The sequence below is a fragment of the Camelus dromedarius genome, chromosome X, assembly GCF_036321535.1.
Source record: "Camelus dromedarius isolate mCamDro1 chromosome X, mCamDro1.pat, whole genome shotgun sequence".
Taxonomy (NCBI): domain Eukaryota; kingdom Metazoa; phylum Chordata; class Mammalia; order Artiodactyla; family Camelidae; genus Camelus; species Camelus dromedarius.
This window is the reverse complement of record NC_087472.1, coordinates 22,525,864-22,540,020: the sequence shown is the minus strand read 5'-3', so window position 1 is coordinate 22,540,020 and position 14,157 is coordinate 22,525,864. Positions and strand designations below refer to the sequence as shown.

At 31.2% G+C, this 14,157-nt stretch overlaps 1 protein-coding gene across 4 annotated transcripts in view; it reads left to right on the top strand.

The window, feature by feature from the left end:
• STAG2 (STAG2 cohesin complex component) overlaps positions 1-14,157 on the top strand; it is a 107,521-nt gene that overhangs the window by 66,604 nt on the left and 26,760 nt on the right. For all 4 annotated transcript variants that reach the window (XM_031445209.2, XM_031445211.2, XM_010991639.3 and 1 more), the window contains exons 13-23: positions 2,636-2,743; positions 3,673-3,784; positions 5,797-5,914; positions 6,301-6,404; positions 7,449-7,541; positions 7,675-7,764; positions 8,469-8,672; positions 10,003-10,073; positions 10,376-10,463; positions 10,556-10,636; positions 12,420-12,512. In XM_031445209.2, coding sequence (XP_031301069.1) covers positions 2,636-2,743; positions 3,673-3,784; positions 5,797-5,914; positions 6,301-6,404; positions 7,449-7,541; positions 7,675-7,764; positions 8,469-8,672; positions 10,003-10,073; positions 10,376-10,463; positions 10,556-10,636; positions 12,420-12,512 — 1,162 coding nt within the window. The remainder of the gene's footprint in view (positions 1-2,635; positions 2,744-3,672; positions 3,785-5,796; positions 5,915-6,300; positions 6,405-7,448; positions 7,542-7,674; positions 7,765-8,468; positions 8,673-10,002; positions 10,074-10,375; positions 10,464-10,555; positions 10,637-12,419; positions 12,513-14,157) is intronic.

Sequence of the window (14,157 nt, the reverse complement as noted above, 5' to 3'; positions counted from 1 at the left end):
ATTCAGCCATCCATCAGTGGACATTTAGGTTGTTAATGTGATCCAAATAATAATTGCAAAGGGTATTTTTAAAAAATCATAGCATGCTAATTCTGATGTTCATGGAAAATTCATCATGTAAAAGTATCTGGCAAAATTCTGTTAAAACCTTATGAGACGACTGCCCAGTATGATTTTAAGTCATATTTTAAAACCATAGTAACTTTAAAATTTTGTTACTGGTGTGAGAATAGACAGAAATCTGTGGCACAGAATAAAGACTAGAGACAAACATAAATGCATCCAGGAACCTAGTATAGGGTAAGGGTGGTTTCTTATCAGAAAATAATTGGTTTTGTGATAACTAGGTTCTCTTTGGGGGGAAATTAAACTGGATTCCTGTTTCACTCCTAATACAGAAATAATTTTCAGATGGATGAAATGTTTAAATGTAAATAAACCATTAAAGTGCTAGATGAAAACTTAGGGAAGATTTAAACATTTTAATTTTATATGTATATTCAGCAAGATCTTTCTGAGCATGACATAAAACCCAGACATTAAAAAAATTACTGAGTTTTAACTACATAAAAAACTAAAAATGTATATATGACATAAAATATCATAAACTCGGAAAAGAAATGACAGAGTGGGCAAAATATTTGCATCATAGGAGTCACTTTCAATAAATCAATAAAAGGAACAGAAACCCAACAGGAAGAGTCTAAAGTTAGGAACCAGATCATTGACAGAAAAGAAAATAAAAATTTAAACATATGAAAAGATGCTTAGCCACACTTAGAGACACGCATATTAAAGTGAGAATTTTTTGTCTGTATCTTGACAGAGATACAAAAGTGTTTGGTAATATACTACATTTTTGAGGCTATGCAAAAACGGGCCCTTACACATTATCAATGGGACTATAAATTGGTGTAACCTCTTTGGAGAGAAGCTTGACAATATCTATTCAAAATTTAAAATGCTCACATTCTCTAACATAGCACTGTTTGCAATAGGATTTTGGAAATATCCTAGATGATTATTAATAGAGGAAGAATTAAATTAACATATACAGTAATAAATAATACAAGCACCTAGTATGGGTTATCTCATTTAATGTATCAGCCCTGTGAGATGGCGGTTGTTAACTCCATTTGTATTAAATGGATTACATTTGCAGTCATTATAAAGAAAGCAGCTCTAGACACACTGACATTTTCTGAGAATTTGCTTAACTAGGAGGATTTTGAGCAGTTTGAACTATTGCATTTTTATTTAATTTTAAACTGGGTTTAAAAATTACTAATTATTATATGCCAATGTTATAAAAATACTGAAAGAATCCTGTAATAAATAAGAAAATAATGGTACTCTATCGATTTTTCTGTGGCTTCTCCCCTCTTCCTCTATAATACCCTGTGGACATCTTTTGTTTGTTTTCTGGTATTTTAATGAGGGGTAATAAGGCATTTTTGCTGATCAGTCATGTATATACCTAATAACTGAAACTTGTCAGGAACATTCCTTATCGGTTATAATGAGTGAACACATTTACTATAATTATAAAACTATATAAGTGGTTTTTCAGAAAACAATTCAGTATTATACATAGAGTTAATTTAAATCAAAGTGCTTTTGAAACTTCTAATATTTTGGTTTTGTTTCTCTCAAAAAGAAATAATATTTCCTTAGATATGAGACTTGTAGAAACCTTGTGCATGGCAGAAAACCAAAAAGGATCTGAACTCCTTAACTAACCGTCTAGAATATACTTAGGCTTTTTTCTCTGATGGTGGTCCTGTGGTTCTTAATTTACATATAATGGAAAAAACCTAGATTGTTTATCTCACAGGCTAAAAACATATTAGGAGGGAAAGTGGGGCCAGAGGACAGGACTTTGAATGCAGAGTCTACAAAGGAAGAACCCAACAAGGTTTATCCTGGGGTACTGTGGTTGATGGGCCTAATAATGACTTTGATTTACCAAGAAGATTTTGTTAGGTTTATTTTATTCTTTTGAAATGAGATCAGGAAAATGAGCACTACATTTTAGTAAGATTTTTCCAGTGATAGATTGTAATTAAAGGTCTTTGGCACTTAAATTTTAGTTATTTGGAAAAATCCATTTGCATTGCCTTATATGGTGTTTTGTACATGGCAAATGAAGTATTATTCTTTATCATTGTGTGATGGCTGGGGTGTTATTATATTTTAATGTTGAAATATTGTCTCTTACTATTTCTATGAAATACATGCAGAGTATTCTCTCTGATTATTAACTCTTAAGTGCTTAGCGTGCCACCACTTTATTTTCTATGTTAGTTTATATTATTTTGTCTTCGTTTCCCTTTAATATACTTATCTTATTGTTATTTCTCTTCAGCATATATTCTTTATATTCAGTATTCCCTCTAATTTTATCTCCCATTGATCTTAGATGTTAACAAAATACTCAGCTCTTTTGTAAGGGCAAGCTTTTACTGATAGATGATAATCAAATAAGGTTGATTTCTTCTTAAAACAAGTTTTTAAGAAGAAGTGTTTCTTTTAAAGTCAAGTTAGTGGAAATGTACTATTTTTTAATGTATGAGTTTTTGTACTCAGTATGCTGAAAATTACATTTTAAAAACTGCTATTACTTATTTCTTTTTAGGAGTAGTGAAGAAGTTCTTACTGCAGAAGATTGTGAAAATGTCTATCATCTGGTTTATTCAGCTCATCGACCAGTAGCAGTAGCAGCTGGAGAATTTCTCTACAAAAAGTAAATCTATATTTCTGTTGTACATTTTCTAAAGTATACTTTAATGATAGTAATTTGTGTTATAATTTATATTAAAACTATATAAATATAACTTAATTGAAAATTATTCAGTACAGGTCATAAGCCTATTTTTGCTTTGCAAAAAAAAGTATTTTGAAAATACTAAAAGGTTTTATTTCAAGTACTTGATAACAGTTTGGTATAAGAACCGCAAGAACCCTTTAATCTCTTTTACTTTTATGTTGCTGTGTAACAAACACCTCAGATTAGGTAGTATAGATAGCAGTGTGAATATCTGATCACCGAAAATATTCAGCAAATATTATCGAGGATTTTAAAGAGAACAATTTGAACACATGGACTAAACTATATTTTTGAAAAATTTTATAAAATGACCATTTGGGTGAAGCATTTATTAGAGTAAATGATATAAAACATTTACACTACTGTTCTATTCATTGTGACACAGCGATAACTTTGTTGCTGTTTATAAGGGAAAAATGACCATGTTATCCATAGAAAGAGACCACTAAGTTCAGACTTCGGAATAATTGGTGCAAGAAGGATAGAAGGAAAACATTTTATTTTTAAAGAGAAGAATATTTACCATGGATTTATGTGCATAAGTGGTATAGGTTAGTCATTGTGATACTTTTATGAAAAGAAATGGTTGTGTGAAATACAGTAAGATTTTGAAAAAGAAATAATTCAGAATGCAGTGCCATTAACTTGAGAAGTTAATTTAAGAGGATTTAGGAGTACCATCAAATGTGAAATGAAAAAGGTTTATAGCAGTTATTTACTTGGGTATAATGTTGGACAATTTACTCCCATTTACTCCTTTGTTAAGTATGGAATCCAGACAGTTTTTTTAATAAGGAATTTTGTTTTGCTTTGTTTTAAAAGTAAATATTTTGCATTGATCATAGGCTCTTCAGTCGTCGAGACCCAGAGGAGGATGGAATGATGAAAAGAAGGGGACGACAAGGCCCAAATGCCAACCTTGTTAAGACATTGGTTTTTTTCTTTCTGGAAAGTGAGGTTAGTTGATGTTGTTCATTTTATACTTAAGTTCAAAACAATTTGGAGATGCGGTTAAATGATGTGAATTTTAAAATCTTCCGAACATCACAGCAAGTGTTGGATAGAATAGAGTTCTACCAATACCACACCAAAAAAAATTTTTTTTTCTACTTTAGTAAGATATGAATAGTATGATTTATATGTAGTGCTAAGAGTATGAATTTTGGAGTCAGAAAGACCTGATTACCAATTGGGCTCCTCTACTTCTTGTTTGTATAATCTTGATTCAGTTACTTAATCTTTTCTTGTAAAAATATGGTTAATAATTTCTTAGGAAATACTGAGATAATCCATAAACTATTAACACAGACCCAGCATTTTGTTAGTTCTCAATATTTGGTACCTGTGATTATTACCGTTATTGTAGATACAGATTTACATTTAACATCAGCTTTTTTACATTTCCCTCAGGTTGACAACCTACTTACCTGTTAACCAGGATTTGAGAGGGCCTATCATATATTTTTGTTGTTTGTGTATTATTTAATCAGTGTTAGGGCCTTTTAATTAAATTTTCTAATTGTTTCCCTATATAGAAATACAATTTGGTTTTGCATATTGACCTCTTACTTGAAATTTTGGTGAATTCAGTTATTTTAATAAGTTTTAAATAATATTGTTAGGATTTTCTGTAGTATACAATCAAGTCATTTGCAAATAATGATAATTTTATTTCTTCCTTTCTTACATTTATGCCATTTTTTTCCCAGCCTTATTGTACTGGCTAGGACATCCAGTAGAATGGTGAGAGTGGATATCTTTGGATTGTTTCTGCTCTTAGGGGAAAGCATCTAATATTTCAACATTAATTATGTTGTTAGTTATAGGTGTTGTGTATCCGCTTATCGTATTGAGGTTCTTTCCTTCCACCCCTTCTTTTGCTGAGAAGTTTTATCATGAATGGATGTTAAATTCTGTCCAATGCTTTTTCTTCTTCGCTTGAGATGATTATTTTGTCTTTCATTATGCTACTGTGATGAATTATGTTGATTAATTTTTCAAATGTTGAACCAACCTTGCATTCCTAGAATAACCCCTACTTAGTCATGATCTGTTATCCTTTTTGTATATTGCTGGTTTCAGTTTGCTAATCTTTTTGAGAATACTTCCTCTATGTTTATGCAGGGTGTTGGTATGTATGTGTGTATGTATATATTTATTTAATTGCAATGTCTTTCACAGGTTTTGGTATTATGGTAATGTTTCTCCACTAAAGTGAGTTGGGAAGCTCTAGGGCCTTTTTAAGCTTCACAGAATGAAGAGAAATGATTTGCTTATATGTTGAATTGATAAGTAAACATGTATTTTATGTTTTAAGTAACCATATCACTCCCAATTATAATAAATTCATAGTATATTTTATAATCAAGAGTAGTTAATTCATGTAATACAGTCAGCCCTCCATATCCATGGGTTTTGCATCTGGGGATTCAACCAATCGTGGATTGGAAATTTTTTTTTAAAAAAAGTCATCAAGCAAAACTCGAATTTGCTGTGTACTGGTAACTATTTATATAGCATTTACATTGTATTAGGTATTTTATCTAGAGATAATTTAAAATATGTGAAAAGATGTGCATAGGTTATATGCAAATACTACACCATTTTATATAAGGAACTTGAGCATCTTTGGAAAATCTAAAGGGGGTCCTAGAACCAATCCCCCTTCCCTATACAAAGGGATGACTATATTGAGTCTAAATAGGTACTAAATATGCATGCATATAATCTTTTCAAAAAACAATTTTCAAGTTTATGATTTAATGATTATTTTGAGAAAGGTTACTGCCTAATAAGGTTTACTTATACACAGCAAGCTAAGGGAGTTTTTTCTCTGTCCTTTCTTCCATTTGACCTCAAAAAACAGATTGCTGTTTGAGTTTGTACATGGTGCCAACAAAGCTTCCATTCTTTTAATTAAGGCTAGTATGCTGTTTGTCTAAGAGCACATTGCTCTTTTTAAATTCTAGTTACATGAGCATGCAGCATACCTTGTGGATAGCATGTGGGACTGTGCTACTGAGCTGCTGAAAGACTGGGAATGTATGAATAGCTTGTTGCTGGAGGAGCCACTTAGTGGAGAGGAAGGTAAGGATGTTTAATTAACGGTATTTTTGTTGTCTTGATAATTTTGAAAATAGGTTTACAATTGTTTCACAATTATTCACATGGATATTATGCTATGTAGAAAGATGTGATTGTGGTCAATATTCTTTATTTTGTTCTATTGTATTTTATTTTTTGTGTCTGTTTATATTTTCATTTTGCAAACTGTGGAGCAATGGTGTACAGATTTGTAACATTTAGGAAGGTTTAACTTGTTCTGATCCGTTCTGTGATATAGTAATGGGGTTTTCTTTGGTACATTAGGTCAGATTCTGTCACAGGCAGAAGGAACTGTTATGTAATAATTATAAGTGGCATATAGGGAAAAGAAATAGGTTAACCATCTCTTTCTGATTTTTTTTTTCCAGCTCTAACAGACAGACAAGAGAGTGCTCTGATTGAAATAATGCTTTGTACCATTAGACAAGCAGCTGAATGCCATCCTCCTGTGGGGAGAGGGACAGGAAAAAGGGTATGCCAACATATTTTCAGTATTCTAAATTACACTTCTCATTTTTCAACATCTTTTAAAAATTTCTTACTTGTAACCATTTAACCAAATTTTGAATCTTAAATTTTATTTTTCAGATGATCTTTGCTTACAAATATATGTTAGAAGTAAATTTTAAAGCATTAGCAATTTGTGAAATTGAGTTTCTTCCATAAGATACTTTGTTAGTAAACTGTAGGAGATACAATGATTGACAGTCCCTGCCTTCAAGACTGAATGTGGTGCACCATTTTAGAATGGTGTGTTCGTCTGTTTTAGTTTACTTATAGATTTGCTTTCTTTTTTAAAAATAAAAGTTGGAAGTAAAAATAGGATAATTATTCATTAAAATGGGGGAAGTTCCTATTTCCTGGAATTAGATTTTAATGCATCATTCAAAGTTCACATATATTTTGTATTGTAGGCCGACAGTTGCACAGGCATTCAAACTTTGATTGCGAAGCACAAAAATAGTTTTATATTGTGACCTAGTACACATCTATATATATGTATTTGTGTATAACTGAAACAGAATTTTATCAACAATATGGAAACTTATATGATGCATTCTGTTTTCTTTTGTTTTCTTTCTGTGTTTCTTTCCCTTATTTTTCTGATGGCTGGTAGTAACCTATTACTATGTTGAATTCATAACCCATGGATCATGGCCCAGCTTATAGTAGGCTAAATGTTATTCAGTCCCATTATTACATAAGCTCCTAAGCTACATTTCCTATTCCTAACTACCTCTTCTTTCATCCAAAGGTAAAGTTGGTTAATCTAATTGGGTATTGATTTTGCCTCTAGAACTATTTTAACTATTCAAAGTGTTTTTGTTATTATTATTTTTTTAAGTAATGTGCACTCTGTCACTGCTGGATTTCAAGTTTTACAGTAGAAATTTTTGTATCATTTAAAATGTCATTTTATTACTTGTTTTGTATAGCCTAACTTAATCTTGAGCACCTAAAGTGTTAATGGGCTTATTAATAAATACTGCTTAGAAACTTTCTTGTGTTACTTTAGGTGCTGACAGCAAAGGAGAAGAAGACCCAGTTGGATGACAGGACAAAAATCACTGAACTTTTTGCTGTGGCCCTTCCTCAGTTATTAGCTAAAGTAAGTTTGTGTCAATACCAAGAGTGTTACTAAGATATTACAAGGTTTCTTTGGAAGTGCCACACAGGATTTTATCATATTTACTTACCATCATTGTGATGTTTTTGACATGATTTTTTTTTTTATTTCAAAGTACTCTGTAGATGCAGAAAAGGTGACTAATTTGTTGCAATTGCCGCAATACTTTGATTTGGAAATATATACCACTGGACGATTAGAAAAGGTATGGTGTGTTCTGGGTATAAAAACCTTGAAGAAGTAGAGGAGGGTAATAAATAGCTCAGTGGTAGAGTACATGCTTAGCATGCACAAGGTCATAGGTTCAATCACCAGTACCTCCACTAGAAGAAAAAAAAAGGAAAAAAAAGAACCTTGAAGAAGAATTGTCAATTTAGTTCATCCCATCATATTTCTTGTGTATATTTTTTGAAATATGTTTTTATAACTTTTAATGTGAAATGAAACCTATATCTTGTATGCCTTACATATTTTAGGTAAGTTGGATTTAGAGAATGGTACTAATGAGGCTTCCCTTTGATTCAAGCCCACAGCCATACTTTCATTCCTAGCCATTATGTCACTATATCACTGATCATTTTTGGAGATTGAGGGTGCATAACTGGATAATAACAATTGCAAAATGAAAACAGCTAATATCCATTAAGCACATTTACTATGTTCTAGGAAAATGTGTTTCTATGTATTAACGTCTCACCCAAAGCCCTATGAGATAGGTAATATTCTTGTTAAATCTGGGGAAATAAATATGGGTAGGTCAGTGTATTTACTGTGACAAGAAAAACTTAAAATGTATGCCCTAGTGGTTGTAGAGTTACTATGTTTGAAGCTTTTCACCCTAGTTTCATAGACATTTTTATGCCAATCATACATATCTTAGTTTTAATGAAGAAAACTTTGATTTTGCAGCATTTGGATGCCTTATTACGACAGATCCGGAATATTGTAGAGAAGCACACAGATACAGATGTTTTGGAAGCATGTTCTAAAACTTATCATGCACTCTGTAATGAAGAGTTCACAATTTTCAACAGAGTAGATATTTCAAGAAGTCAGCTGATAGATGAGTTGGCAGATAAATTTAACCGACTTCTTGAAGATTTTCTGCAAGAGGTATACATTTCAAGTATTTTGTCAACCCCCTACTCCCTCATAACCAAGTGGATAAGTTTTAGGGATAGTTCCAGCAGTATGTGAAAAGACCTTCAGACTTTTTATTCTGTGATTAATCATGATACTATTACTCTTTCATCAAAATAGAAGGTGGTAAGAATCTGCGAGAAGATGAAAGCAAAACTAACATCTTTCTCCCCCTTTTTTACTTAAAGAAATGATCTGGGATGTTACCAAGGTTTAGTTGAACAAGAGGCTATTAGGGAACAGGATGTTAATGGAACAGAAAAGTAGAGCTAGATTGTGGTCATGTAGCCTCAAAAAGTAGGGTATTTCTTAATATTTTGGAAGTTTATTTATAGTCTTTGTTATTACAAAGCCTTGTAAATTATAGCCACTGTTTCGTTGTTCTATTGTATTTCCAAAGAGGCTTAAGTGTGGTACTCAAATACAGTTGTATTTTTATTGTGACTTTTTTTTCTTTTATGGAAATATATACTTAATAGTTTAATTGATTTGCATAAAGTAAAAAGTCATATTTTCAAATTAATGCACTTAGCTTTTTCCATATCACTTTTGTCATTAATGCTGCAAAAATGATATGGTGTTTTATAATTTGTAAAAGCAATTCTTTAACTTTCTTAGTTAAAATTTTTAATGGCTCTACTTTTGGCTGCATATGATTCTCATTAGAAAAATTAAAGTCTAGCAGTGGTTTGTTAATTAAGTTTAATTACTTTATATAAAAATTGTTTTGAGAGACTTCAAGTTTGATAGAATTTTTTTTAATTTGTAAGTTTCTTGTAGTGAGACTCATAAAATTTTCAAAAACTCAAAAGTTACTCTAAATTGGAAAGTTGATACCCAGAAAAGACTAGCATATCTAGGATTTTTTCCAAATTAATTGTGATTGTTTTGATATCTTTTTTGAGCACTGTTTCATTTACTTAGTAGATTTTGTCCTTTAGGTCTTATCTTTTATGATCGCTTGCTTGTCCTCTAGTATATTTTTCTTTATTGTTCTAATTCATTTATTACCATGAAAGAGTAGATGTCTTCATAGTTTTGTGTCAAGGTTACTTAAAGGAAAAAGGGAGAATGTTGTTCAGTTTTTCTCTCATGAGTATAATGTACCTTTGATAATAACTCTGTGTTGACTCATTACTCTAGCCATATTGCTTTAAATTTGGCCATGTCTAGGTATTGAATGACAAAGTTAACTTGTGGTTTTTAATTAGGTTATTCTTTTCAAGGTGGTATCACTAACGTGATAGCCTAAGATTTTCCACTTTGGTGGTTATTAATGTTTAATTTGGTATAATATTCATAGGGCGAAGAACCTGATGAAGATGATGCATACCAGGTATTGTCAACATTGAAGAGAATCACTGCTTTTCATAAGTAAGTTGAAGTTTCTGATTTCTCAAAACTGTAGCAAAATCAGAACCAACTTGCATATTTTGGGTTATAATGTGAAATTCTTTGCTGGATTTCTTGTGCTTTTGGGAAAAAAGTACTTGTAAGAGTCATGTTTTGAATGGGGAATGACAAATTATCCTAACATACTTTCAAAAAAATACACATTTTGTTGTTGTGGGTGCATGTTAAAAAGTTTACTATATTCATTATTCTGTTAACACTCAAGTCCAAAACAAATAAGATTAAGCTTAAGTTTTTAATACAACTTTATTGTTTTTTTACAGTGCCCATGATCTTTCAAAGTGGGATTTGTTTGCCTGTAATTATAAACTATTGAAAACCGGAATTGAAAATGGAGACATGCCTGAGCAGGTTTTTATTTATTTATAAATTTCGTATTTAACTTTGAGACTGAAGACTGTGACTTTTTAATTTTAACTGTATTCTCTTGGTTCTTTTTACAGATTGTTATTCACGCACTGCAATGTACTCACTATGTAATCCTTTGGCAGCTTGCAAAGATAACTGAAAGCAGCTCTACAAAGGTTTGTGGTGGTTCAGTGGTATCTTTGTTATATTAAATACCATTAATTGTTTTCAGCAAACCAGGACCAATTATTTCAGTAAAGTCTTGCTTATTGCTAATCTACTGTTGAGGCATGTGTAATTTTAAAAACAATTATTTGTAGTTTGATATATATTCAGTGAAAGAACATATTTATGTTTTATTTATGATTTTAAGTTAAATCACACTTGAAGGAAGCATAATTTATGGATTTTCATAATCATTCTCAAAAGTGCTGAGTACATACAGATTTTTGAAAATTATGACCAAGAGCCTTAGAAACATGCATATAAGAGTACTGAGTTTCATAAACTAATGATTACAAGTCACCTGCCCCTGGATCTTATGCCTTGGTATTGTTTTGAGATCATATTATTCATATTTAGGCTCTCCTGATATTCCAAATTCATGATAAATCACTTTCTGGTTGAGTATAATGTGCCAACTACGAGTTCATAGAACTTTCAAAATTTTTATCTGTAATGGTAATCTTTGATGTATTTAGTAGTTGAATTCAATGGTATTGCCTTTTTCATTTGTAAGTTAGAAGCTTAAACATCCTACTTGTAGTAGATGTTACCTTAAATATTGTTTAGGCACATTTTTGTAAATATTAAGTAATTTTTTGGAAGTTAAAGAATTAGTTCATAATTATTTTCCTAAAAAAGTAATCCTCTGAATAATAAGTTTGTTTTATATAAAATCACAGAATAATTTTAGAATTTTTTTGAGGTTTTTAAGCACAAGATGCTACTATATCTACAAATTTCCTCCTTGAAAGGCAACCTGTAGTACTGTTGTTAAAATAGTGTACATCTTGTCAAATACCCAAAAAGTTTATTTAACTCATTATTAAGCTTGTGGTAGGAATAATGACCACATTAGCAAATATGATTGCTCACCTAAATCGGAAGCATTGAGTTAAAAATTAACATGGGAAAATACTTTTAGTAGAGGGAAAAAGGTAAAAATAAAGGTTATTGAATACAAAATCATTTATGCTGAAGCTTGTTTGAGTTTTCTTCACCAAATCAATCTCCATGTTAAACCTGTTTTTATTTAACTTGTCTATTACATATATCAAACGTGTACTGATATTCTATCGCTTCGCATCCAGTATCAAGAGGTGGGCCAAAAGTAATGCATTAAATAAATTAGTGTGGATGATCTTTATATAGAATAGTTCCCTATTTTAAGTTAACTGGTAAATATTTAGGAAAAAATGCAAGAAAAAGAATCTTTTTAGTGTAGGTTTGTAAGACTTTTTTTTCCTTAAGTGGAGTAATACCATAAAACTAATTTTTTTGATACCTTTATTTTTAAAAAGCACAACCAATCTCTTACAATTGAAATGGAAAATGCTCTCCCTTTTTTTTTATTAATTAATTTATTCCATTCATTAGTTAGCCATCCTTCAAATTACAAAGTGAGGATGGAGCATACATTTTTACTTTTTAAGCATTCTGAGGTAGTGGATTTAGATGGATAGCCATATATAATCATACAAGTTTTCTCATTCTATAGGACTCAAATCATTCAGGATATTATCCATTAATATACCTTGTAATTTTAAGGCTGTAATTTGTTGAGATTTTAAGGAAAAATGGTTTTTGTTTTCTGATAAATAATAAAGAATTTAAATCTAATACACAAGCAGTGTTAATATAAATATATGATGCTGTTTTATTTAGTTTAAAACATCTTAAATACTGAATGAGTTTTTAATACAGTATTTTAAAATGTTCATGTTAAATTTTTTTAAGGAGGACTTGCTGCGTTTAAAGAAACAGATGAGGGTATTCTGTCAGATATGTCAACATTACCTGACCAACGTGAATACTACTGTTAAGGAACAGGTTAGTAATTACTATAGACAGCAATTTTTGTAAGATACTCTGAACAAATACCTGAACTAACCTAGAAAATTTAAGTAATACTGAAATTGGGCAAAGTAGAAATATCTTGTATCCATCCATGTAGACCCTGCTCAAAAACCAGATTAACATTAATTCCATACAGAGCATTACAAATTACCCTCATAGCACAGTTACTCTGTGTTATTGTTTCTTCATGCCACTTGGTAAATAGACCCAAATATACAAAGTAGGTGTATGCAGTTACATAAGTTATTCCTGGAAGCAACAAGTATAACAAGTATGCCTCAGGGAGGAAAGGTCCATCCGGTTTTGTCATCTCTGAGAGTATCATCAGATGTTGAAATTCCTGCCCATCCTGATTGTGTAAGTTATTTTTTCTTATGTGGTCTTTGTCTGAAATAAAAATTTTAATCACTTCCCTGTCTTCAAAGTGTTACCTTCCCACCCCATATTCCCTCTTGACTCAATTACTGCCAGCCTTCTCATTCTGGAAATACCGTGTTATCTGGTGCAATAGGTAGTTTTCTCATCTGTAAAATGAATTCTGATCCTGGGACCAAGAGCCTATTTAGTTCTAATTCCCTAATAGAGGATTAAGCTTTTTTGGATGCATACTTTTTGAATGCTTCTGTGGGGAAGATGTTTTTATAATCATTTTGTAAGAAATATTACTAATGATACAGTCAGAATGCTTGTGGTGATTTCAAGGGGTTTTGAACATTTTATCCTGCTTAACCTTTGTATATTGGGGTAGAGCCACAGCAGTTCTCATAAGTGCTCTTTTTAGCAGCTTGTGTTCTGTTGGGTACTGTTTAATTTAGAGTGTATTAACTTCTTAAAGCTACCAAGAAAACATTCAACCCTTTTATTTGTCACTTGTCTTTATTTCATTTTAAAATATCCAAACTAATTTTAATGAAATACATTTGGATTTTCATTGTTAAAATTTTTTTACATTTAATACCTCACTGTTAGTATCATTTTTCTTATTATTTCCAACTCCCTTTTGTCCCTCCCATACTATATGCTTGGGCACAAATAAATTAGAAGATACTAAATGGCCAAGATCCAGTTACTGAATTGTGTGCTTTTCTTTCAAAACAATAAAGTATATTGCCATAATTACTGCATTGCTGAATTCTCTCCAGTTTTGAGTATGTAGTTTTGAAGTGTAACAGTAAAGGACTTGGAACTTCTGATCCAAACTTAATACATGAAGTATTACTTGATACATTTTCATAGGCGACCAAGATATTCAGCTTAGTATTCCTTATTTCTTACAGTGTTAACATATAATTCCTTATGGGTTATTGTGTGTAATCTCCTTTATATGTAATCTGTTGTTCAGGCCTTGGAGATTAATTATTTGGTCATTAAATAGCTTGTTAGTATTAGTGTTCCTAATAGCTTCCAGGAATATGCCCTGGTCAGCTGACAAGACCTGCCAGTTAACCTAATTAGTAAATGTCACCATGTTTATATCTTTACTGTGTATGTTGCAAAAGCTTTTGAAAACTCAAGTATCCTGATAGGTATAAATTACTACTATAGTAGTGAAATGAGAAGAAGAGACCAAAAGAAGAGGTAAAAAGTATAAAGAGAAAAAATAAATGTGGTTAGTTCC